General features: G+C 51.6%; 1 protein-coding gene across 1 annotated transcript in view; it reads right to left on the bottom strand.

The window, feature by feature from the left end:
• LGR6 (leucine rich repeat containing G protein-coupled receptor 6) overlaps positions 1-24,788 on the bottom strand; it is a 133,814-nt gene extending 109,026 nt beyond the window's left edge. The window contains exon 1 of the mRNA XM_051771656.1: positions 24,434-24,788. Within this exon, the coding sequence (XP_051627616.1) occupies positions 24,434-24,771 (338 nt within the window). The 5' untranslated portion in view covers positions 24,772-24,788. The remainder of the gene's footprint in view (positions 1-24,433) is intronic.
• Between the last annotated feature and the right edge of the window lie 1,405 nt (positions 24,789-26,193).

Raw genomic sequence — 26,193 nt, 5'->3', positions numbered from 1 at the left:
ACCTACAAAGACCACCAGCCAGGAATCAGAAAGGACCTGGTGAAAGGCCAGCTAATCTGATCTGCAGGTCCAAGCAGGTGCCTCCCTGGTTCAGTGTCATTGTGAAGGAAAATATGGTTTTGTTTGACCAAACCAAGTGCTTTGACTGGGCATTGGAGGACGCCAGTCAATTCATCATGATTCAACTTTCCCAGTGGAAACTTGAGATGTCCTGGCAAACACCACTATGTTCTGAAGGAAATATTCAATTTGAGGACAAAAGCTCATTTTTCCATTGAAAAAACAAAAAACAACAAACCAAAACCAGAAACTTCCCTCTCCCATTGAGCAGCTCTTCTGCAGAACTCTGCTGGAAAAAATGTCCCAGGAGCTGCTTGTTTTGGAGCCAGATTTTCAGAAGAGTTCAGCTTCCTTGTAGGCACCTCAGCACAGTCTGCATTTCATAAGGAAGCAGCACCAGCAGTACCTGTCAACAGTGGGTCCATTTTTGAGCACCCCAGCACCAGATATACTGAGCACTTAAAAATCAACCCAGACAGAGATCCTTCAGAGGATTTATCTGGGGTTTTCTGGCTCAGGATGGAAGTGGAGGAAGGGAGCAGAAGACATGGCTCCTGAGAAGTTATTGATATTTTGACAAGGCAGACAAGTCAGGGAAGTGGTAGTAGAGGTTGACATACCTACTCTGTGTCATTATCATGATGGGGCCAGTGACCCATGCTTTTATCATCATTACACTTACATCAATTTTATATTTCAGTTATATTCACTTTTATAATAATTTCACTGTCAGTTCACAAATGGTGAGAGTACATTGCACCCACAGCAGGCTTGAAAACTCCTTCTGAAGTTGAATCTTTCCACAAAGTGTTTCACAGCGTGGGAATTGCTCAGAGCAGCAGCAGGAGGAAAAGCCTGGCAAAATGAACATTTTCCTAGCTCCTGAGTCAAAAGCATCTGAAACTGGCTGGGGCAGTAAAGCAGGACCTGCTGGAGTCAGCAAGGGAAGCAGAGATTCGAGGCCAGTGCAAGGAACTGATTCGTGGATACTACACAGAATAATATCTGCTTTCTCTTTCTTCTGCCATCTCTTTTCTGAGCTCTGGGTCCTGAACCTATGGGATATGTATTTCACTGCAGATCAGAAAGAGGGTAGTCACCACCTCTGGTCGTCCCTTTTGACTTCAGTGGACCTACCACACAGTTTTATAGACTAGATCTGGTGCAGCTTCCCTGCCATCCCTGAACACCTGCCTTGTTGATCACCCCGAGGACCAAGCTGACATCAATCTACCTGCACTGCCTCCATGAACTCTTTCTCACGTGGTCATAACATCTGTGCAGCCCACTGCTGTGTGCTGTGTGCTGCACAGGTAGCAGTTTGTCCCTGGGTTTCTCAAAACTGAGTTTTCCCTGATCTGTTCTCCTGGCAAAGCTCTGTCACCTGGCAGAGGCACAGATTATGGTGATACTCTCCCAGGCCTCGGTCCCTCCTGCTCTCAAAAATGCTCATTGATCCTTCTTTCATTCCCTTTCTCTTGACCAGTTACCAGCCCACATAAACTGAATTCCTTAAAGAGATTTTGATGGGGGCTCATTTTAGAGACTCTCAACAACTAATGTCTGTTGGACCAGATACCTGTTGGCACCTTCAATGAATGTTTTTCTTATCTCAGACCCTCCTCTTCTTATCTCCTACCACATTTACCCTTTATAATTTAATCTATTAATTCTGTTCCTTACTTCTAGCTTCACTCCATCTGATGGGCTTAAGAGTCTGCGATTCCTTGGATCGCCCTGGAACGCTTTTCAAAAGCTGGTGTTGCATTTGTCCCTTTGCATTTTTCAGACAGCAGAACTGGTTTAAGCAGTGGGCTAAGCAGGATGATTAGTAGGTCAGCAGTCTCAAATTTGGATGCCTTTAGAAGCTGTGTGAGTATCATCTGACAACTTTTGTTATTTGCCTTATCCATTTGTTCTCAGATTTGTCCACATTAAGAATGGCTTTGAGGGAAGCACCCACAGCCTGTTCTCAAGGAACAACAAAGAAAATGATTTAATTTTATGGTGATGGCCTTGTGTTTGAGCAGCTCTTCCCACCTCTGCCACCTTTTGGCCTGTTGGATTGTCTGCCTCTTCTGTGTTGGAAATATTATTAATAGCTGCAGTTACATCACAAAATTAATTGGCTATTCAATGTTGTCTGACTCATTCATCCAATTTCCCAATCATGTGAAGGGGGACAGAGGACTGGGTCCCCTTGCACAATCCCGAAACTCATAAAGCCCTTTGGAATAAGGGAATAACCTTATTTATTTATGATTTTTGTCTCCATCAGTATGTCATCAGAAGGTATGTCATTATCTCAGGAGGAATGTCACTGGCATTACCCCAGCCCGGGTAAATGAGACAACAGGTCCTTGTTATGCCAAAACAAGACTTGGCCATGGAGACACAACACCACTCCCTTCCACCCTCCCTCTGGGCAGGTGACCACAGTGGCCTGGGAGCCAGATTTGGGTTCCTTTATCCGTTGTCAGACCAGCATGAAAGCACTTGGAGAACAGCTCTGAAAGCCAGCCAGAGGGGTTGCACGTCCCTTGGCTTCGCCACCAGCACCCCTACATTCTCTTTGTGTGCAAGTAGGATGGTTTATTTCCATCATACATCAAGGTTTTGGAAATCAGGTAAGAGCTGTGAGAAAAGAGAGCATTACTCTTGATCTCAAAAATTAGATTGTAGATTATGTCTTTACGAAACTGCAACTCAGAGACATCTGAAGTTTGGCAAGAGAACCCTCAGAAGATAAAACTAGAATGATCTTTTGGACTAGAGACAGACACTTTGAGTATTTGGTGATGCCCTTTGGCCTATGTAATGCTGCAGTTACCTTGCAAAGTGTTTAATTATGTTTTTTAGAAATTTACTAGATTCCTTTATAATATGTTCTTGGACAACAGCACTATTCTTTCCACAGGACATGAACCAACCTGAGCAGCTTGTAAAATCAGTCCCAGAGTACTTGAGTTGTCACAAACTCATATGCCAAATTAGAGAGGTAAAATTCTGAAAGGTCTTCCATTAAATCCCTGGGCTGCTTCACCTCCCCAGAGGCAATGGAAATGAACCCTGAGAAATCACAGACTTGGCCACGCCAAAGCCAGTTACAAGGTTTCAGTGCTTTCTTAGCTTCATTAGCTTTTATCATCAATTAATTAAAGACTTCACCAAATGATCTCCCCATTTGTGGACTTATTAAAGAGGGGGATGTTTGAATTTCACCACCTCAGTTTAGAGGCCTATGATGTACATGCCTACATCTGAGCAAGACTTTGGATTTCCTTTATTGCCGCATGAGGAGAAACCAGTCCTTTTACTGTGTGATTCAGCCTGTTTTAGGTGTGCATTTTAGGTGGAGATAAATCATGTCCTGGTTGCTGAGGAAACATGGGATGATTTTGAACAGGTTTTTGTAATTGTCCCATTCAAAATACCCACAGGCCCTTCCCATCAGGTCATTGTGAAACCAGCTGTTTCTCACTGTGCTGGTGGAGTAGTGGTAGCTCAGGTAAAGACCTTTCAACCACAGCTTCCTCCCTACACAAGCTATTTTAAGTGATGACAGTAGCTGAATTCAAGACAATTAGCTGCAATTGATGAGCTACCTGCAGCAGAGCCACTCTTGCCCAGCCAGGATGGGAACACTGAGGAGGATAAAGCACCACGACAGCAAAACTCAACCGCTATTAACTCACTTTGTTTCCTGATTATCATCTTTCATTTCACCATCTTGCATTCTTGCGTGTTGGAAAGAGGCAGAAAGCAGGCTTTGGATTTAAACCAGCTCCTGTCTGCAGTCCTGGAGATCAGATTTAAAACCATCTGGAGTCTGTCATGTTTAGGTCCTGTTTAGGTCCCACGGCCACACGGAAGATGATTTTGCCTACTCATGGCTCTTAGTCTTCAACCAAAGCAAGGTACCTGTGCAACATGTTCTTAATGTCTTCATAATGGACTTGGATGAAGGAACTGAAGGTATAACAAGGTAAATTCCTTGGCAATGCTACATTGGGAGGAGCTATTGACTCCCTCGAGGACAAAGAGGACCTACAGAGAGACCTAAACAAATGGGAGGGCTGGACAATGATAGAATTATAGAATGATTTGGGTATGAAGAGACCTCACAGGTCACCTGGGATTTCTAACTGCTTTCAGTTAGATTTCATCCATGCTTTGGAAAGAACTTATCTTATGGGGAACAAAAAGAGTTATTCACTGCTGTGTAGTCACTTTAAGGTAATGGGTAAATAAAGAAACTAAACTAAACTAAACTCTGGGACGACAGCTTGGCTTGTACTGTTTGAGTGACCGGGTGCACTTCATCCTGCTTCCCATAATATTCCTCCATTCATTTATCTGTACAACTGTCTGGACTGACAGGTTGAGGTCTATCAATTATTTCACTCACAGTAAATTACAAAAGACCAGATTTCTCACCTAGGCCAGACTATTCCTTCCGTACCCGTCTGTGTTCAGAAGGGTTTACAGTCCCTTCTGAAAATATCAAAGGAAGTCTTTAAAGCCCAGCCAGATTTTCATTGTTGGGAGTCTCCAACTCCATCAAAAGAAGAGACAGTCTAGACAAAACACCTACAAACTTCACTCCCATCTAAAAATGTAACTGCTGTTTTTGTGGGGAACCTTTCACAATTTCTGCCCAGATCCACCCAATAAATTACATCTTTGCTGCTTTGAGTTCTTTCTCTGTTTCATGAATCTCCATGAAGACATACTTGAAAAAGCACTCCCCTCCCTCTAATCAAGGTTGGTGACCCTCCAGAGTGTCAAATCCAAGAAATATTGGATAATAATAATTGGATTATTATTATAAGGCAGCATTTCTTTGCTTTGGGAGTTATGCAGATTGGAGAACTGGAATGCCACTGACAATCTCATGGAAATTTGCCATCCGTCAGGCACTAAGAAATCCAGGCCACACCAGGATAGACAGGAAAGGTGCCTCTGTGGAAGCTCTATGTCCTGGGGAACCCCTTGCCAATAATGTCATACCTACATGATGCTTGTATGGCCATCCCAAAATCTTCCCACACTTAGCTGCCAACAGCTCCTCACAACTCTGCCTATGCATCCCTCAATGACTCCTGATTTGAGCTCTAATCCAGCCTTTTCCTATCCCATAGACCTTATTTCTGTCTGGAAAAATGTCTCTGTTTCTGTCTTGTTCTGGTTTCATCAGTTGCTCCAGTGAAGACCCACAGCACAACCTCTGAGTGTCAGATGGGTTCTTGTAGGTTTTTGTCCCTTTGCAGGTTCTTGTAAGGATGACAGACTAGCAACATCTAAAACACTTGTAAAGGAGGAAGGCGACCTGCCAGCTGCCTACACGAGAGTCTCTAGCAAAGCCAGTCCTTGGCCATGCCTTCCTGAAGACAGGCACGGGTCACCTCTGTCTGAGCCATGAGTTCCTGCACATGGATAGACTGAATGAGAGCAGGGGGTGGTCACATTCTGCCCCAAGCCCTGGCATTCCCCAGGCAGCCAGGCTCTGTGGTCAGAGTGCAACACAAACAACAGAGGTAAGTCCCACAGACAAAAATCCCATCTGAGGAATAGCTCTGACACAGTCCACTGAGGAAATCATGGCAGTGACTCAGTCTGTTGTCCCTGGGATAAATCTGGATGAGATGGGCAGTGAGATAGGAACACAGTGTTAAAGCAGATCCTCCCAATCTTAGGCTGCCAAAAGTACCCTCATCCCTGTGGTTGACAGGTCTCTAGTGTCCATGCTGGAGGGTTTGCATTTCTCTCAACAGAGAACAAGTGAGACAGGCAATTCCCTGATGGGATGGGTGGAAGTGGCATGAGAGCAGAACTCCCTTTCCACCAGATGCACACTGTTAATAGGTGACCTTGCTCTGTCCTAGGCACGGCGCCCTCCAGGTAAAGAAAAGAAAACTGTTCCTGGGGCACCATAGCACCCTGCTATGATCAGAGGCTGTTGATCTGCTTTCCCTCTGGAAAACCCTGCTGTAGCCCCACAGGGCTGTGCATCCACCAGCTCACCCAGGTCTGTCCATCTCTGGTTGCCAGTGCTGACCCTGGGACAGTGCTTACCTCCACCCCACCCATCCGGGAACCTGCTCCCAGACAGGTGCAAAAGACAACTTGTTTAAACTGAGGAAACTCACAGGCAGCATTAAATCACTGAGAATTTTGAGGGGGAAACAGAAGCTTTTGACAGCAGGACTCGGTTTGAATGCTCACACTTGGGGGAAGTTTGAAAGCTCATGTTTTGATGTCCCTGCTGGTTCCTGTGGTGTGGACAGTGAAGTGACCCTCAAGCACAGTGTTTTCAATTCCACTTTTTTTGACAGATGTGATTCAGTGCTAATCCACTTGGCTGCTTTACCTGGAAGCTGGTGAATGTGGAAGACTGAGAAGCAGGTAATTGCCAAAAACTTAGAGAGCAGTACCTGGAACTATTAAATCACCAAAGACGATGCAGATGAGATGGGTTCATCTGTATAGATCAGTCCCCACATTCCTGAAGTAGCAGCAGAGCCAGAGGAATGCAGAGCCTGCACACATCACTAATAATGAATTGTTCCATTGTGACTTGTAATGGGAAAGTTCACTAATTACAAGGAGTTTTAAATGGTGGGGGTTTACCCTGGCAATGCTCAAGACCTATGGGCAGGCCCAGCGCTCCCTGGTGCTCTCCTGGATTGGGAAATCCTGAGCAGAGCTTATGCAAACTCCCACCTCTGGCTGCCATGTGCTGGACCAATGCCTGAGAGCTCAGCACTGGCTTTACCCAACTCCTTGTGATGCTGGTGGCACGAGCAGCAGATGGGGCTTCCCCTCTGCCCCTCCTCTGGTCCTGCTTGAGGGCAAAAAGTGTGGGGCAGCAAGGGGGGCAGAGGAAGGTGAGAGGCAGGACTCCAGGGTGAGGCAGTCTGTGCCTGACCCATACTCTGAAGGGAGAAGGGAATGGAACCTCCTTACTGGGGTCCTCTAGTGATGTGTCCTCATAATGCTGGCCTGGGTTTCCAGAGTCCTGACCGTCCTTTATCCAGTGCCTGTGGGACACTGCCACCACATACAGCCAGCAAGAGGGGACCTGCAGGGGATCTGAGCTGGACAGAGCTGCCAAGGACCCTCCCTGCTGCAGGATCAGGCTGCTCCTGCTGTTCATTCCTCCCACAGCTCCAGGTAGGGAACTGACCTGAATGTTCCTCATGAATGAGAGAGGACTCCCCTCCAGCCGCTTTTGCTCCCAGCTCCCTGGTAGCTGCAGGATGTCAGAATCTTTGCAGTGGATGCTGCTCCAGTGGAAAGCCCTGAGTGGCAGCTCTGCTCCCTCCCTTCAATATGGATTGATGACGGGATGACCCCAGAATTTGCGGCCTGGGCTCCTGGGAGAAAGGCAATGGAGTGTGTGGGCCATGTCTGGAAATCAGATGCCCTGTGGGTGATTCAGTGGCACTCCCTCTGCTCATGCACCAAAGGATCACCTGTCCTGTCCAGACAAGTTGCACCAGTGTGAGCAACAGCTAAAAGCCAACAATATTCCAAAATGACAATATCTGAGAGCCCAGAGCAGCCAGGATCCACCTGTGGGAAACAGCCCTTTCTCAGGGAACATCTGGGAGGCACCACTGAAGTAATTCCATGGGCACAGTGAAACACCTTTACTGGCACAGAGAAGGCCATCAAGGACGATGGCAGGCTCCAGGATGATGAAGGTTACACCTTCTCCAGCCCCACCACTCCAAAGTCCACAAGGGCAAACTGTTGTATGCCAAGTGAGTAAGTCCCCATAGTACCTGGCCAAGGGGAGGTTAAATGCCAGGCACACACCACCTCCACCACTGCTGGCTGAGACAAGGAGAGAGGGCATTCTGATGTACCCTGCACCTTCTGTCCCCATGAGCTCCTGCTATGCTGGTCACAGGGTAAAGATTCCTGAGGTCATCACTCAGCCCTGACCTCCATGGAGGCTCCTTTCCCAACACCTTGGGATCTGCCTTTGAGGAGGATGCTGAGCAGTTGGCTTCCCTGCTCCCTGTTCTCTGAGCGGGCGTATGGCATTTCTAACAGCTCTGCAGGGCAGGACCAGCCCTGATTCTCCTCTGGGGAAGGGCTTCTAACAGAGAAGTGTGGCCCTCAAGGTGACCTGTCAGGTAGGACTGTCATGGTCTGATCCTCCATCAGGCCCAGCTGTGACAAGGCTTGGCCCTGCTGCTCTAAACATATCTGTCTGTGTCTGCTTGAGATTTGGGGCACCTCCAGAGCCTAACAGGAATGTCAGTGCTGCTCCAGGACAAAACTAGGTCTCCTCTCAGGTCTGCTTGATCATAGAATCATGGAATCATTTAGTTTGGAATAGCCTTCTAAGATCATTGAGTCCAACCACTGGTGTCAAGGCCACCACTAAAGCATGTCCCCAAAAGCCACATGCACACATCTTTTGAACACTTCCAGAGATGGTGACTCCACCACTTCCTGTGTCCAGCAGGACCAGGGAAGTGATTTTTCCCCCGTACTCAGTGCTGGTGAGGCACAGCTGGAATACTGTGTCCAGCTCTGGGCCCCTCAGTTCAGGAAGGATATTGAGGTGCTGGGGCAGGTCCAGAGAAGAGCAACAAGGCTGGGGAAGGGACTTGAGCACAGGTCCTATGAGGAGAGGCTGAGGGAGCTGAGGAGGCTCAGGGGAGACCTCATCACTCTCTGCAACTCCCTGACAGGAGGGGGGAGCCGGGGGGGGGTCGGGTTCTTCTCCCAGGCAACCAGCAGTAGGACAAGAGGGCTCAGTCTTAAGCTGTGCCAGGGGAGGTTCAGGTTGGATAGTAGGAAGAAATTTTTTACAGAGAGAGTACTCAGCCATTGGAATGGGCTGCCCAGGAAGGTGGTGGATTCACCATCCCTGGAGGTTTTTAAGCTGAGACTGGATGCGGCATCATCAGTGCCACGGTCTGGTAACCACAGCGGGGTGGGATCAAGGGTTGGACCAAGGGTTGGATTTGATGATCTTGGAGGTCTTTTCCAACCCAGCTGATTCTATGATTCTATGAATCTGTGATCTCTTCTTTTTCTTGGACTGTAGCACAATGACCCTTAAGGAGCCTCTCAATCAGCGTGGCCCGCCTCCCCTGTGGGACAACCTCACCAACACTCTGTTAAGTCCCTGAGCTTGGGCTGCCTGCAAAGAAAAGCCCAGGACACAGCCAGAGGGAGAGACTCTGCTCCCCACCTGTTTCATCAGGTAATATTTCCTGCTCCTGCAGTCTCACAGATAGTCATGGGCTTTATTAATTGAGTTTCCCCTGTAATTTTTTGCCCTCTGTCACCATGACTTTATCAGCCAGCACCATTCTGAACTGTGGTTTATCCTTTCTCTCTGAGCTGAATCTTACTGTGGAGCGAAGCACAAGCCAGACAGCTCCATAAATACTGTGCCCATCCACACATAGCCCAGACCCCGGGCCAGAGGCAGCATTCTGCATCTCCTTGGAGGTAACAGAAATGGTCCCTGGAGAAGGGACTGTGTTGGGTGACAGAGATGGATAAACTGCTGGGATCCCAGAGGATCACTGCCTGGAGATATTTGACTCCTCTTGCTGGAAACTGTAATGAACAAGGAGCAAAAAACAACAGTTGTTGACACTCTCAAGTGGAGAATAGCATTTTTATCAGAACTGAAAATTGCTGGTGGTTTCCAGCAATTTTTGGCTGATAATTATCTGTGTTCAGAACAACGATTTCCCAAGAAGAAACATTATGGCTGAAAGCTTTTGAAAAATGCCTTTTGGACTTCTGGCCTTTTCATGAGGAAATTTCAAAGACAGCAACCGTGAGATCTCAGCCAGCAGAAACTGAGAATCCAGCCCAAAGGATCCATCCTGGTTATGGGGACACATGGCAGACAGGATCTTCTCATTCCTTTTCTCTCCTGACGCAGCCCATGCGGGCAGACTTCCCTTGTGGTACCCGCGCTGACAATCCAGTCATTTCTGAACACTTTCCCAGGGAACTGCTGATCCTGCCAGCATCCTCCCTACCCTAAACCAGAACAGCCTGGGTCTCTGTGGCCAGCAAGCATCCAAGCCCTGCCTCCTAAAACAGTGAGTGATTTATAGACGAAGAGTCTCTGAGCATTTGTGACAGCAGAGGAGGAGAGCTGCTCCATGCAGTTTGCTACTTGGCTTCTTGGCTGGAACTCAGAGCCCAAGGTAGAGGATGAATACCAGCTGCATTCCTCACCATGTTCACTGCCTTCTAAGGGCAACGAGGTGCCTGCAGGGATTTGGGCTGAGATGCTCTCCAGCCAAGCCTGGCGATGGCCTGGCAGGGGGCTGGGAGCTCCTCTGGTGGGACAGGCTGTGTTTCAGAGATGCTGAGGGTTGGCTCATCTCAGACTGATGTCTGCTACCCTGAGGAGCTAGAGTATTCCTATTAACTGCAGCAGACTCTATGGTGTCACCAGAAGCCACGAGACATCAGAGCATGACAGCTCTTGCCTTGCCTTATCCTTCGGTGGGTGGTCCTCATGCACCAAGAAAAGCCTTTCTTCTGCTGTCAAGTGGGTAACAAGAGTCTTCCTGTCTCCAGCACGCTCTGCTGCCGCAGGTCCCGGCCACGCAGCTCACTCTGAAGGGTGGTGAGTCACCATCACTCCTGACTCTGCTGGGGAAAACTCCACTTATCAGTGCAATTGGGAAAGAGAGGGGTAGGGCTGGGGAGCTGAACCCTCCTGCCAGGAGCCAGGTCTCTCTTGTGGGAGTTCAGCAATGGAAAAGCTGCTGTGGATTGACCTGACTCGTTCCCCCCCCACCTCCCAGCGTAAGCTCTGTGACCCCTTTGGTTCAGGTAGAAGGGGAAACCTGATATTCTGCAGAGCCTGTGACACAGGAGAAAATCCCCATGGGATTGTCCTGGGGAGTCCCACTCCAGCACCTGGCTTCACTTACAGCCCCCCTTGCTAATGAGATGTGAGTGCAGGACCAACAACATGAGGCTGATGGCAAAAGCTGTGCAGAGCCAGAGAGTGAATGAGGATCAAAGCCGGTCTCTGATTTCTCCATGCTCTGGATCCAGGCTGCTCTGGGAGAGATCTGATTGGAAGGAGGATGAATAGCACAGGATTCTGGATCTGGCCCCATCTCTGCTGGACTGCAGGAGCACCAACACACATGAGCTCTCTCTGGTGCCCAGTGACACTGGGAGCTTGCTCCACTTTCCATTCCAGCCTCTGAGCCCTGCTAGGACACCAATTCCCAAACTTCTCCTACTGTATGCCTCAAGCACCAGGGACTTATTTTGTGATGGCTACAGAGCAATCGAGGTGTCTCATAAAGAATGGTGAAAATGTCTGATCTCACTTTTTCTGTTAAAACCACTCTGGAACAGCTCCTACTGGAGACACCCTTCCAGAGGTCAGAGCAACTTGGATTTGAGAATCATGCCTGCATACAGGACTTCTCCCATCAAACCCCAGAGCTGTCAGTGCAGTGGAGCCAGCCGGCTCCACTTCCCCTGTGTAGACAAAACCTCATTCCAAGCTGAAATTTCCTTAAGACACATCTTGTATTTCAGGATCTTTTGGAGCTACTTTCATCTCCAATCCACATATTGCAGCCCTATAATAATAATAATAGCAATAATAATAGTAATAATAATAGTAATAATCATAGCAATAATGATAATACCTTTTGTATGTACATAGCACCTTTCATCCAAGGATCTAAGTCACAATTACAGCCCCACACATTCCTGTACATTACAGCCCTATAATTCTAAGACTGTTCAAGTATCCAGACTTCAAAGGGAATGTGGATTTCCCCTCCAGCCCAGTCATGGTGCCCAACATGCTGGAGACGTTTCAAAGGTGTTTCAAAGGTGCCTTGGCAGTAGCCAGAGGTAGTCAGAAGAGCCAGAGGAGCTCTCTGAAGCTAAAAGGAGTCTTCATGGATTCCTTCCTCCCCCCTCCCTGCCACTCTCTACTCTCCCTGGGAAGTCAGCACAGCCCTGGGATCAGGATGATGCTCCCATGAGACAGCTGTGTCTGTACAGTAGGAGGTGAAAAGAAAGAAAGTGCTGAAAGGAAAAGTGACAGCACAAGCTCAGCTGGGTGACTGTAACTGTCCAGGTCAGGCAGAACCCACAGTGTTTTGGTGGAAAGTAAATTCACAGAAAAATTATGCTCCACTGAAAAAAGCTGGGGGGGGGGTGGGAGATGGTGGAACTTTTCATTGTAAGATTTTTTTTTTTTTTAAGAGGGTTTAAAGATTTTCAAGGGACTCAAAAAGGAAAGTACTCTTTTTTGGGTCAAAGTAAAATGTTTCAGGAATACCGAGAGCAAACACGTTTTGGTTTGGTTCAGTTTTAATTGCCTGGGAAACCTGAAAAAAAAAACCCTATTCATTTAACCCAAGACAATCTTTTCCCTTCTTTTTAGGTTCAGCAAAGAGCTGAACCAGCTGTTATTTACCCCCACCTGTTCAGGAAGAAGTACCCTGAAACCAAGGGAGCTTCCCACAGAAAACAGAATTGGGGTTTACAGCCCCTACGGCCAAGCTGACATGTACCAGCTGGGTTCACTTCCTCCATGGAGTTCTCCAGCACTGCCCACGAGCTTCACTGAGCTGCTGGATGTGGCTGTGAGGAGTGTTTTGGTAGCTGCTCTGACTTGTGGCTGCTCCGTGAGCGAGGAGTGATGAGGTCAGTGGACATGAAAGACAAGGCACCAAATCTGAGAGTTCAGTGCTGCTTTTCTTCATGTGGTGGATGAACAAATGGAAAGCTCAAGAATGTTTTTAATGAACTTTTCAAAGGTATTTTAGCTCGAGAGGTCCAGACATGTGACTGGAAAGTGCAGAGAGTCTCCAGCTCTTCCACAGCACTGGTTTGATCAGTTGGTCTCAAAGCACATTGGGAAGGGTTTATAAGGAGTGCTTTTAAGACAGGGAGACCGAGGCACAGGAAAAGGAGAGGGCTTGTTTGGGGTGAACCATAGGGCTGGGATGGAGCTAGAAATCAGTCCCAGTCCTTTGTATCTCCCATCTATCCCATACAAGGGAGCCAAAGCTTGTGGGACACCTGTCTGTTCCCCAAAGTCTGAGTCCTTGTGTCCCTCCACCCTGGAGAAACCCCTTCCTCAAAGCATCTGTGAGATGGCCAGTGAAAAGTCAGCCCCTGGAAGAGGAGTGGGTCCACCCCATGGTATCAGCAGTTGAGCCAGAGCAGCTGGTGTAGGAGCAGGGCAGTTTTCACAGTGTGTGCGAGCTCACCTCAGACACACCACACTAACCAGCATGGGCTGCAACACGTTTCCTCTCCCCATTCTTCAGTAAATCATGGCTTCCAGCATTCATGCTTTTGTCACTAATAAATCTTGTGCTGTCTTACACCACATGAAAGCACAACAATACCTAAACTGACAGGCACTTCCCTGCACAGGACGCAGCTGCAAACACAACCTGCAGCACAGGAACCTGCTGCTTGGCCCTGAGCTGAAGAGAAGTTCCAGGCAGCATGTATGGGAAGGCTGCCCCACGCTCCATAAAGCCCCACATGCTGTTTCCAGAGCACACGTAAAACCACTCTGAGGTGCAACAGGCACCTTGTTAATCTGTGGAACTCATCGCCCCAGGGAATTAGTGCAGCAGCACAAACCTCACCTGCACCTACAGTCGAGGTCCTGTCTTGGTTGTGATGCCTCTGGTTCTGCCAGTGCAGCACAGCTGACCCTAAAGGTACATCTCTGTCCTTTGGTATGTCCTTCCAGTTTTGGGGCAGGGCCTTGGGACAATATCTGGGACAACAGTTTGGGATGATGTCTGACCACTCCCATGCCCCTGTGTACAGGGAGAAGAAAGCCTCAGAGTGCAGCTCTGTGGATTTGCACCTCATTCTTCCCTTGGGAGCCACGAGCTGAGCAGCACAGAAGCCCTGGTTCATGCCCATAGCCAAGATGACTCAGAGTTCTGCCTGGGGAATCACTGAGTGGAACAAGGCCAGAGGAGGCCTCTAAGCTGATCACAGGACTGGAGCACCTCTGCTCTGGAGCCAGGCTGGGAGAGCTGGGGGTGTTCAGCCTGGAGAAGAGAAGGTTCCCAGGAGACCTTAAAGATCCTTTCAGTGCATAAAGGGACTCCAAGAGAGCTGGAGAGGGACTTTGGACAAGGGTCTGGAGTGACAGGACAAGGGGGAATGGCTTCCTACTGGCAGAGGGCAGGGTTGGATGGGATACTGGGAAGAAATTATTCTCTGTGAGGGTGGTGAGGCCCTGGCACAGGTTGCCCAGAGAAGCTGTGGCTGCCCCATCCCTGGAAGTGTTCAAAGACACTTCCAGTGGTGCAGAATCAGAGATAAAGCAGAACTGCAAAGATTGTTCCGTGCAACGAGTTTTTTCATGTGTTCTCTGGGAAAGACAGAAGATGAATTTCTATCTAAAAGTGAAAATGCCTTTCCTGCAGGTCTCATGCAAAGATGAACATTTGCTTTACTAAGGTTAAGAAATGTCCACAATTGCAAATTCTCTTGAAGTTGCAAGATGCAATTATACCCAGAGCCATCCCCACATCAGATAACATCCTTGAGAAGGTGACTTGTGCCTTCAGATGCCGCAAGTCCCTGAGATCCCTGACGCTCCCTAGCAGCCCCCATGCTTGCATCCCTTTGGTCTCCCACCTTATACCTGGCAGAGGAGACCACATTTCTGCTCCCCTTTCACCCCTGTGGTTCCCACCATGATGGGATGACACACAGTGCTTGGGCTTCACCTTCCCTTTGAAGGAAGGTAATGTCCCTAATTGGTGCCCCACGGCGATGTTCAGTGCTGGAAACCATCCTGTCTCCCCAGGGTCTCTTTGTAGTGGGACCTGTGGCTGCTCACAAGAAGATACAGCAGGTCCCTTGAGTGGGTCCTGCCCTTACAGGCATGTCTGACTCGCTCCCCTCCCTTGGGGGCTGCTTTTCATTTCCAAATCATTCAAAGAGGTTTAAATAGCTGCAGGAAGGCATGCAAACAAGGCAAAGGGAGACAGAGAGCTGCGGACAGCCCAGGAGACTCCTCTGTCATCCATGGAGGGGAGGAGACTGGGAGCTGCCCTCCTTCATCACAGCCAGCAAAGCCTACACTGGTGGATCTGGGAAGGTTTTGTTTTACCCCTTCCTGGATCCTTGATGCATCCCTTGATGCTTCCCTGTGTCCTCCCCTTGCTGCCCATTCCAGCACAGCTCCTGCCTCCACACGGCTGGCTCTGTTTTGACTTGACTGCAACACGATGCTTGTGCTTGGTCCTGCTCTTCCTCGTGAAGGCTGCTCCTGATCTCTTTTCTGCTCCCTACTAAACTCCAGTCCTCCTCCAAGACTCCAGTCTCTCCCCAGCCCTGGCAGTCCTCCGCTACCCCTTCCTGCTGCTTTTCAGAGCACTGCTGCTGTGATCCCTCTCCTGGCCTCCGCTCCTCTTTCTCCCCCGGGTCCTTGTCATCCAGGAAAGGCTCTCGCACCTGAGAACCAACCGAGCTCCTGCGAAGAAGGGTCTGGGGAGCAGCGTGTTCCACCGGAGCAGAGGCATTTTGGCTGCAGTGTCTGGTCTCCAAGGCAGCAGCAGCCACTGATTGCCCTGCTGCTGGCAGAGGGTGCTCCCCCCGCCCCGACAGGGGTGACAGGGACCCTCAGCCCCCACTGCAGTGAACTGGGAAGGGCTGCGCTTCCCTCTCCCTCCCCCACGCTCCTGCTGCTCCCTGACCCAGGCAGGTGCAGAAGGGGAGAGGCATTTGCAGCCCCATGGCTGCCTTTTGGCACCAGAGCCTCTGCCAGAATCAAAGAGCTTTTCAAAGCAAACCTTAAACTCCTTTAATCGCCAGCGAGAGCTCCTCCCACACAGATCTAAGGGCCATGAGCTCAAGTGTTTTCGTTGCCCCGGGCAGATTTATGAGCTTATTCTTCAAGAAAGGGAGGGAGAGAGGGGAGGCTGTGGCATATTGCTTAGCCCGGGGGGCGGGCAGGGAGGATGGGGGGAGGAAGGCGTTTGCGGTGGAAGGACGGTGCAGAACGCCGGGCTCTGCCGCGGCTCCCGGGCACGATGGGGAGGCAAAGCGGGATCGGGTCGGGCGAGGACCAGCCGCGGCTGGAGCCCGGGACATGTGGCCGGCAGCTCCCTCCATCTCCCCCAGCCAGGCTCCGGGCACGGCGGTGCCAGCTGGAAGGAAACACACGGACACGGCAGCGCCTCGACGGAGGGGACCAGGAGCGGGGCATCCCTCACAGCACCGCTGCTCTCCACCGGTCCCGGCGAGGCTGCCCCGGGCGCAGTTTGCAGAGGGAAGGAGGAGAGAGGAGGCTTGCTGGCAGTCCCAGCACGGCTGTCCATCCCACAGCACAGCCCCAGCCCCGTTTAGCTCTGAGCACCCCTGTGCTGCCTCCTCTCTGTGCTCCCCATCCCGCAGACCTGCTCCGGTCCCGCCCGGCGTGCAGCAGGCACAGCAAAGGTCTGGCTGCTCCCTCTCCTGCACAGTGACCTGGGCACCAGCTGGTGGCTTTGGGATGGGGCAGATCCTTCGTCTCCCCTCCTGCATCTCCCTTCCTGTAGCCCAGGAGCTGGACTCGATGATCCTTATGGTCCCTTCCAGTTCAGGACATTCCATGATTCTATGGCCTGACAAGTCCCCCAGCAGGAATCAGACATTTGCTCTCATCCAGCACCCCAGACACCTGTTGCCACTTCCCAACAGCCCTGCAAAAGATGCCTCTTTCCTGTTGAACTGAGAGCTTGGGGAGGTGTCATGGTACTGAAGCCACAGCCCTCTCCCCAGTCACCAGCAGCACCACTTTTTGTGTCTGGAAGCACTCGAAGGATGCAACCTTTGTTCATGGAGCAGTTCCCCCCAGAGAGCAGGCATCCAGTGAATCCCAACAGTACCCACGCTGGGCAAACAACAGAGCCTATGGCAGAGAAGGGGGCTGGGAGGTGATGTGGCAGGAGGAGATAGGAAGAGCTGTCATGAACCTCACTGGAAATTCAGAGACATCTGAACTTCCTTTTCCTTGAACCCCCAAAAAAGAGCCAACATTTCCATATGTAGCACAACAACAAAAAAACTGTTGAAAAAAAATGCTTTGGTTTGGTAGTTTTGGAGTCCCACAATGTGAATATTAAATGCTTATGGAGAAATGTAACACCAGCAGGTGAAAATATGTAAATGGAAACTTTTTTTTTTAGAAGGACACCATGAAGTGAAAACATTGAAATAATCTCTCTTGATTCAACTTGTTGCTACATTTCTACCACTCATAGTCCCATGAACACTGATCCACTTTCATTAAGCTCTTCCTTTTCAATTAAATGAGATGTTGCTTGGAAAACCATCTCACCAAACATGATCTTTAGGCAGCTCTAGGACTGACCTCACTATCAAGGCATGCTGAGAGAGCTGGGGCTGATCAGCCTGGAGAAGAGAAGGCTCTGGGGAGACCTTAGAGCCCCTTCCAGTGCCTAAAGGAGGCTTATAAAAAAGAGGGAGAGTGACTTTTTATATGGGCAGATTGTGAGACAAGACAAGAGGGAATGGCTTCCCAGTGAGAGAGGGCAGGGTTAGATTAAATCTTAGTAAGAAATTCTTGGCTGTGAGAGTGGAGAGGCCCTGGCACAGGTTGCCCAAAGAAACTGTGGCTGCCCCATTGCTGGATGTGTCCAAGGCAGGTTGGACGGGGCTTGGAGCAACCTGGGATAGTGGAAGATGTCCCTGCCCATGGCAGGGGGTGGCTTTAGGTCCCTTCCAACCCAAATGATTCCATGGTTCTATGATGAATGGTCCTGCAATTTTGGCTTTGTTCAGAGCACTCCTACCCACCCCTCACTCCCATCCCCCCTGGACCTGGGCTCCCTCATCACTACTTTGCTTGCTGAGGGGTTCAGCGTGTTTCTGCTGCTCTGCCCTGAGCCTCGAGCCCAGCCATACCACCACACAGCACCTGCAGCATCATCTTCCTCACTGCAGGGATGAAGGTCTTCTGAGTAATGCTGTGGGCCAAGGGACCAGGACATTTCAGCTCCCAGCTGGGGTGAGAGCTCAGCATTGCCCAGGGGATACAAAAGGCCCTTTGGAAGCACTTGCTCAGGAGCTGTAGTGTTTCCATGCTGCTTTTTAGTTTTTCTCACAAGCCACTCTCAAGCTGTGCCTGATCCCAAATCTTCTCTGTTTGGTTTTCTCCTCCTTTGAGGCTGGGGAGCACAGGGGTAGGAATTACTTTGCTTCTGGTTAGTGCTTATCTGCCTGCTCCAGAGGGAAACACCAGCCAGTCTGTGTCAGACTCAGTGCCAGCAGCTCTCCCTGAAACCTGGGGCTCAGGCAGGTCTTGGTTTGGACCAGCCCATTCAGATATTCCTAAGGGTTGGCATTATTAAAGCTGGGAGATGCTCCCCCAGGAGACCTTCATAGCAACGTGCCAGGAAAAAGCCAGTGTCAGCCACAGGAGACCCTGAGGTGGTAACTGGGGTTTGAACCCAGGTGTCATGACTTTAAAATCCTGGAGATCCTGCTGGCAAGGCTGCAGTAAGGATGCAGAGCACACCTGTGTCTGTGGGAAGTGCCTATACAGAGTCAGCAGCTCTGCAGGTGGACTTTGTAGGGTCCTTTTGGAGGAAATCAAATCCCCAAAAGTGGGAAAGTCTTGTTATCTCTGATATTTCAGGGTGGGAAAAAAAAGTCCCCCAAAGCTGGTAAATGGTGAACATAAACCTGTGAATCCACTGCTGTGTGCAGAGCCCAGCTCTTCAAGTGCCTCTCACCAGCTGTGTCTCCCTCATCCAGGACCCCAAGCTCATAAAGGTTTCCCCTTCCAGGCATGCTGGGCATTTCCAAGGACGAGACCATGGACTTCTGACTGTACAGGGCAGGAGTGGCACTTCCCATTGGTCTTCCAGCAGGAAGGAAGGTCAAGCAGAGAGCCGCCCTTAGTGCATCAGACCAGCCAGCTGACAGTAGTAGTATTTGGTAGTGCTGAGCTCTGTCATGGCTTGAGAACTGGAAGGGTCTGGGAACTCTTTGGGGTGAGGCTGCATCTTTGTGGTGTGTTTGGATGGGTCCTGGTGCAACACTGGGGCTCCTGTGGTGACAATGGCATGAGGAAGGGGCTGTGTGTGGATGGGCCGTGGCACTGGGCAAGCATCAGTCACAGGATGGTGACTCACAGGTCTGTGCAAAGTCACCTGGGGCAGGAGAGCAGCAATGGCCCCAGGAGGGACTTCATTTACACTTGGCATTGGGATTTTGTGCTCTCTGCGTTTTTGGCTGCTCCCTCTTTCTCCCCAGTGTGTGTGACTGTCCCAAAGGCACACAGAGGTCCCTGCCAGCCCTGCAGGAGACCATAGCTCCTTGCCAGCTCCCTGGAAGTCTAGTCACCCTCCCCACAGCTGCCCTCCTCCCCAGGCTTCTACAAGCCAGCCATAAGTCCTTCCCCTCCCCTGGTGTCCCAGCTCCTCTGTCAGCTCTTGGGGTGCTTTCCATCTTAGGGGACTGTGGTGGAGGCTGCAGAGGGGCAGATGTGGGCAGATGGGGAGATCTGGGCTGAGAAGAGTTGCCTTCAGCACTTCTTGACTTGTTCCAGGCACCAGCTGCAGCTCTGTAGTCAATCTCCAAACCTGCTGTCTCGCCTACCTGGAGCTGTGTGGGTCTTTAGAAAATGCAAACATCAAGAAAAAGGCATCTTTCCCTTGCTCTGCCCTGAGCTGGATGCAGCACTGTGTGACCTGGCTCTGCCCAGCCTCATGCCAAAGCATCTCTGACTCCTGCGAATCCCTGTCATGGATCCTCGTGGCACCTGATCCCAGAGGGTAGCTCAGAGGACACAGTGGGTAATGCAGGGTGCCAGACTCCCAGCAGGATGCTAAATTCCAGGCAGTGTCTCCAAATGTCTCTGCAAAGTGAGAACAGCCCTGAAGGCTCCTGGTCCCATTCACCTCAAAGGAAACAGTCTGGGGAATGAGAAGCTTTCTGTCTGGGAAGCCTCATGAGATGCCTGGTGATATCTGGGAGCAGCCAGGATCTGCTGCTTTTCCCTCCCCCAAATCCTGCTGGAACAGCAGCAGCCTGACAGCCTTATCACCTGTGTCATACCCCAGGTCTCTGCTGGCTTTCCAGGACCTGGAGACATTAAATATTAGGAAAAATATTTCCCGAGAGGATAGTAAAAAATGGGAAAAGGGTGATGGAATCTTATAGATACTCAAAACCCTACTGGACAAGATCCTGACCAGCCTCACCGCCTAGACCTGTTTTGAGTGTGGATCAGAGACCTCCAGAGGTGTTTCCAGCCTAAGATATCCGGGCAATCCTTCCAGTACTTCCCCATGTACCCTTGGTCCAAGCTGGGGGTCAGGCACTGCAAGGTGTGTCACATCCACAGTATCCCTGTGCAGGGTGTGTGCTGCCTGGCCAGCTGACTTGAATATGTGGCCATGGTGCTACTGCTGTTGCCTTTCCATCTCTGGGTACTTCCCAGGGTGTCCTCTGGTGAGACAGGCTCTCCACTTCTTTCCTGCCAGCAGTGGTTGGACAGGCCACTGCATCCCTAGGAGGGACCTGGCAGGCGTGGTGTCATTTTTTTTTGATGAAAGAGGAGGAGCCTCAGCAGATTGAGAGCATCTCTTCAACCCCAGTATTGCCACCTGTTCCCCTAGCAGGGGGTGGTAGCCACATGTATGGGGGAGAGAGGGGTCAGGATGCCATCCTGGGGCAAAGGGCTGCACTGAGCACCTGCACCCAACCACGGGCATCTTCCTGGTGACAGCCATGGGGACAGCTGGGGACCAAAGTGCCCCAGACCATGCAATGCAGCACTTTCACACCCTGAGGAATCTGAGGTGGGGCTGCTCCCCCAGGTCCCATGCAGGGTGTGCAGTGCTGCCAGGGATCACAGCTGAGCCAGCACTTTGAGAACCAAGCAGCTGTTCCCGTTTTCCTGTCCTCCTCCGAACCCCTTTGTGCACTCTCCTCTCTGCTACAGAGGAATCTTCCCCTTTGCAGCTCCCCTCTCCTGCACACCCAGCTTGTCTGTCCAGGGAACCTCCAGCAGCTCCAGCCACCTCTGCTGCAGCCCCAGATCAAGTCTCTGACACAGGTTGCTGGCTGTGGGTGACAGAGATGTGGTATGTGACACAAGGCTGTCAGGACTCACTGGCACATCAGCTGAAGGTGAAATCTGCTCTCTGAACAGCTCGACTCTCTTGGGTTGATGGAGGGTAGCTGAATAGCAACTGAATAGCTGACCTTTAGTGCTCCATGGCTGCTCTCTAAGGCCAGGCTAAGACACAGGTCACCCTGCAAACACGTCATGCACTGAGAAGCCCCTGTGTGATGAGCCAGGCAGGATAGTGAGTGCTGCTCCAAGAGAAATGGGCTGTTAGGGCTAGCAGGGGACCTGAAGGAGCTCAGGCTGCCTGCAGGAGCAATGCAGGGACCTGTCACCCAATGTGACAGTCCCTAGGCTCTCTGCAGGACTGCCACAAGACACCAGCATGTCTCAGTCCCTACTGGAGAGGTGCCCATGGAAAGAGGTGACACTTCTGTCCCATCTCCTTGACCACAGCTGCAAGCCCACCAGCGACTGAAAACACTTCGTTCTGGATGGGTGGGATCAGGGTTCAAGTTCAGGGAGGTGCAGGAGTGAGCAAGGACAGGATTCCTGGAGATAGAGGCATGGCAGAGGCACTGCATGGTCAGGATGAGGCATGAACACCAGCTCATTAGTGGTGAGGCAGCATCTAGTCAGAGGTGATTACAAGGATCCTTTATTTTGCTCCTGAGGAAGTCCTGCTTTCCACAGTGCCAGCAACTTGCTTAGAAATCAGAGCATGGAGCACAGGAGCTGGAAATTTTTGGGAGCAGCTGCCCACCAGCTCTCTGCTCCTGCTGCCATTCCAGGGCTTGCTCTTCAGCACTCGCAGCTCTCCAAAGCAATCCAGCATTTCTTTACATATCTGAATGTATGGATTTTAAACACGGATATCCAAGAAGAGCTTAGATCTCTCTCCAATACTTTCTACGCAATTTATGCTGATTTGCTTTGACAAACTACCCTGGCTGCACTCTTGTACCTAAGATAACCTCACATGACTCGCTGGAAGCAGTGACAGAAACAGGAAGAAACTCCAGCTCTCCAGTCCTCCACCAGTAATTCCCAGTTCATCGGGCCTTTCCCGATGGAACCAACCTCTGTTTGGTCTCTTACTGGTGGGGTTTAACACAGAAGCACCAAACGGGCTGGTTTTCCCCAAGGAGGGAGGGAGGAAAACTGCGGACGCTCCAGCACCCCCCGGGCTCGCCCCGGAGGGTCCCCCCGGGCGGGCTGTGCGCGGTGGGCTGGGGCAGGGGGGGCTCTGCTGGGGCAGGGGGGGCTCGGCTGGGGCAGGGGGGGCTCTGCCCTGCAAAGGGCCGTCACTGGCGCCACCGTGTGAGCGCCGTCGGGGGACCGACCCACGGGGAGAGTGCGGGGCCGGGACCGACCCACGGGGAGAGTGCGGGGACGGGACCGACCCACGGGGAGAGTGCGGGGACGGGACCGACCCACGGGGAGAGTGCGGGGCCGTGATCTTTGCTATCCGTGGGAGAGCGCGGAGTCACGGATGGGGGAGAAACCCGCGGGGGAGAGCGAAGCCACGGGAAAGAGCGGGGCTGGTGCAGCCCCACACGGGGCCGCGGCCGAGGGACCCGACACTCTCCCGAAGTGACGGGTCCAAAGTGACGGGAGCTGCAGGGCTGTCCCGAGAACCCCGTCCCAGCGGAATCCAGCGCTCTCTGCCAGCGGCCACGCCGCGCCAGGAGCATCTCACGGCATCCACCCGCCCTGCGGCTCCCAGCCCAAGGGGCATCTCTGCGGAGCTGACATGCGGCGTGTTCTCAGCGCAGTGGGAGCCACGGGTGCCCCGTCCTGTGGTGCCTGAGAGGGTGGAGTGGGTGCCTGACGGGGCTGCCCCTTGTCCCCGCAGTAGCATCAGCGCTGCAATGCTCTGCAGCCTCCCGTGCTCCAGTGACTTCTCACTCGTGGGCAGCCGGCTCCAAACCGAGCCCCAGGGATAGCTCTGTGCAGGTCGTGCCTCACGGAACAAGTGGTTCCCTCTCCCAGGAGAAGCACAACTTGCATTAGACATTTCTCTCGTCTTTCATGCCTTCCAGGGAGAATCATCCTTTTCTCTTTCTCTCCCAGTTAACCCAGTACAGCTCTGGCCATCCACAAGCTGCCACAAGACTGCTCCTCAGACAAGTGGGATGAGCAGACAAGCCCTTACCCAGCTGTGGCAGCTTCCACCTGGCTTTGCAAAGCCCTTCCTGCATGGGTTTGGGTGCTTTGCTCTGACAGCTGAGCACCTGCATCTAAAGACAATCCAGGGATACCAGAAAACCAGCAACACGGTCTGTATGCCACCCCTGGACACAAGTTCCCTCTCAGCACGATGAACACAACACGAACATCCCCAGTACTGTCTGAGGACCACCAGTGGTCCTTGATGACTGTGGTACACATGCCTTCCCTTGGCAGCACCCACGCTGCATTCCGAGCTGGGAGTGCCACGGTCCTTACCAGCCTGTCTGCAGCACAGCTGGAGCTGGTAACTGCAGCACTTTCTGCACACAAACCCAGGAAGCATCTTCCCCAGGGATAACTTGTCTCCCTTGAGAGAGATGTTTCCTCCCCTGGTTAAACCCTGAGATTTTTCCATGGTCAATCATCAGGATCCTCAGTCATGACCAGTCTGATGGCACCACCAAGACCACCTCTGGGGCTAGAAATGAACCCACCAGTCCGTGTGGTCAATTAACCCTTGGGGGTACTAACATCAGAAAGGCTGTTAAACATTCACATAATCAAGAATTTTTAAATAACTGAATAATCAAAAACCAACATCTACCGAACCCCTGCACCTCTTACAAGACTTTAATATTCATTTTAAAGGGGCAACTCAGACACTGCTGGTGGCCAGCTCAACCCAAACCCCCCAAAGCCCTGAGTTATCGCAGCTATTGAAATGTTTGACAGAAGGATCCCAGAGCAGTTTGCACTAATTGCTGTGTAAAAATACTCCATTATGTGCTCAGACAATCAGAATCGACCCAGCAAATCAGCTGCCCCGATCCGCTGCAATCACGGAGCAAAGCATGCAGAACATCGCAGTATAAACAGCGCTCGCGGAGGGGCGCAGGAGGAGGGGGGCCTTGGCAGGTCCTGCCCAAGGAGCTGTCTCTTTTTTGTTGTTGTTGTTGTTGTTATTTTGCTTGGTTTCTAATTTCCACAGGAAATTTAATTTCGGGAAAACGTGGCACAAGCTTCCAAGCCGGAGGAAAGCTGCGGCTGACGGAGGGGTCCGGGGACAGCAATTGCAAAAGCAGCAGAGAGGGCTGTACTTACAGGTAAGCGGTGAGAGGGCTCAGGTTGGCGGGGACCTCCGAGAGCCCCAGCTCGGAGCAATCCAGCGAGAGCATGATACCATCCTCTTCGCAGTGGCACTGGGGCGGGCAGGAGGGCGCAGCACCTTGCTGCACGGGCACTGTCTGGCAGCGGGCAGAGGAGGCCAAGAGAATGCCCCAGAAAAAGAGTCTGTCCATCCTGGCCTTGGCTGGTGCCGCCGGCCGGCTCCGGGGCTCGGCGGGGCTCGGGGCAGCGGTCCCGCCGCCTGGCACGCAGCGGGCAGGGTATCTCCCGCAGGTCGGAGTGGGGTAAGGATGCAGCCAGGGAAGGAAAGGCATTGTTGAATGATCCTGGTTATTGGGTTTCAAGGGCTGGGCAGGGGCGTGAGACACTTCAATGGGAGGAGTTAAAACTTTCTACTCTTTCCCACTCTCTCTCTCTCTCTCTCTCTCTCTCTCTCTCTCTCTCTGCCTTAGAGCTGGCAGGAATTTCATTCAAAGGGAAGAAAGGGGGGGGGGGGGGGGGAAGAAAAAAAAAAAGAAACCTCAACAAATAAAGACCTGTTCATAGCTCCGGGACCCAGGCTTGTTTTGTAACCATGTTTTTGTGAGATAGCAGGGCAGGGGAAGGCAGAGCTGGCTCCGGCAGGGCAGAGGAGTATAACTAGGGAGGTAGAAGTACCCAACCAGCACTTCAAGGGCTCCAGACTTTGGGACGCTGAAATATAACCCCAGATAAAGGCCTGTGTATCTGTGCTGGCTGTTAAGCCCAGCTGCGACTGGAAAGTCAGGGTGCAGCTGGGGAGAAGGGAGCAAGGAGCTCAGGATGAGCTGTTTGCTGGGAGCGACGGTGCCCAGGGCTGTCCGTCTGTCTGTCCTGAGCTCTGATCCTCACTCTCCAGCAGCCCTGTTGCTGTCCCCTTGCAGCAGGCAGGGGGATGGAGCAGCAGTGCGGTGGTGCAGAGCTCCGTGGTGGAAAGCCGTGCTCTTGATACAGTTTTGCCCAGATCAAGGACACATGTGAGCTGTGTTTGCAGGAGCTGCCCAGCCGATGCCAGGAGCAGGGGCGTGGGTTGCTCCAAGAGCTCTTTCTAACCCTGGGTAAAGTGGCCAGAGGCCAAAGCAGAGGAATAGCCCATTGCCTGGGAACTTGAAGCCACATCATCTGGAGCTGTGTCATGGTCTGGCTTACCTGGCTTAGTACTTATGCCCGCCCAGCCCAGGCCCTGGCGGTGTCCTGGAACACGTGGGGTGTGCATCAGAACAGGATTTCTTGCTGCTTGTGTGTCAAGGAGTTCTAGGGCAGCAGAAACACCTGCTTAGCAAAGGGAGCTGGATCTGCAGTGGGAGAAGGCTGTGAAAGTACAGCCCTGCGTGTCCTCTCTGATGGCACCACTGGTGCTCAGTGTCGCCGTGATGCCCCCAAACAGTGGGACTGCAGTGGAGTGAGGGATATGGGTGAGCCTGCTCCTACACCTTAAACCACACTGTGTCTCTCTCTCTACAGGGCCAAGGGTCTCATCTGTGACAGGGACAGCTGAACACGAAAACAGAGAGCTGCCCATGGGGCTTTAGGTGGATCTGGACTCCTGGTGTGTTCCTCCCTCTGCCTCTCCCACAGCTGTGAATGGAGGAGGTGGATGGTGCAGTGAAAGAAGGGCCCAGGTTTGGGTGGCTGCAAAGTGCCCCCACAAAGTCACCCCTCTGACTGTGACCACGCTTTGGTAAAGTGCTGCATGGCCAGAGCACAGACTGGGAGGT

Source organism: Manacus candei, unplaced genomic scaffold (assembly GCF_025592945.1).
Source record: "Manacus candei isolate 608988 ecotype Guabito, Panama unplaced genomic scaffold, ASM2559294v1 h1tg000139l, whole genome shotgun sequence".
NCBI classification, from domain to species: domain Eukaryota; kingdom Metazoa; phylum Chordata; class Aves; order Passeriformes; family Pipridae; genus Manacus; species Manacus candei.
The sequence above is the reverse complement of the archived record's forward strand: the minus strand, read 5'-3'. Positions and strand labels throughout refer to the sequence as shown.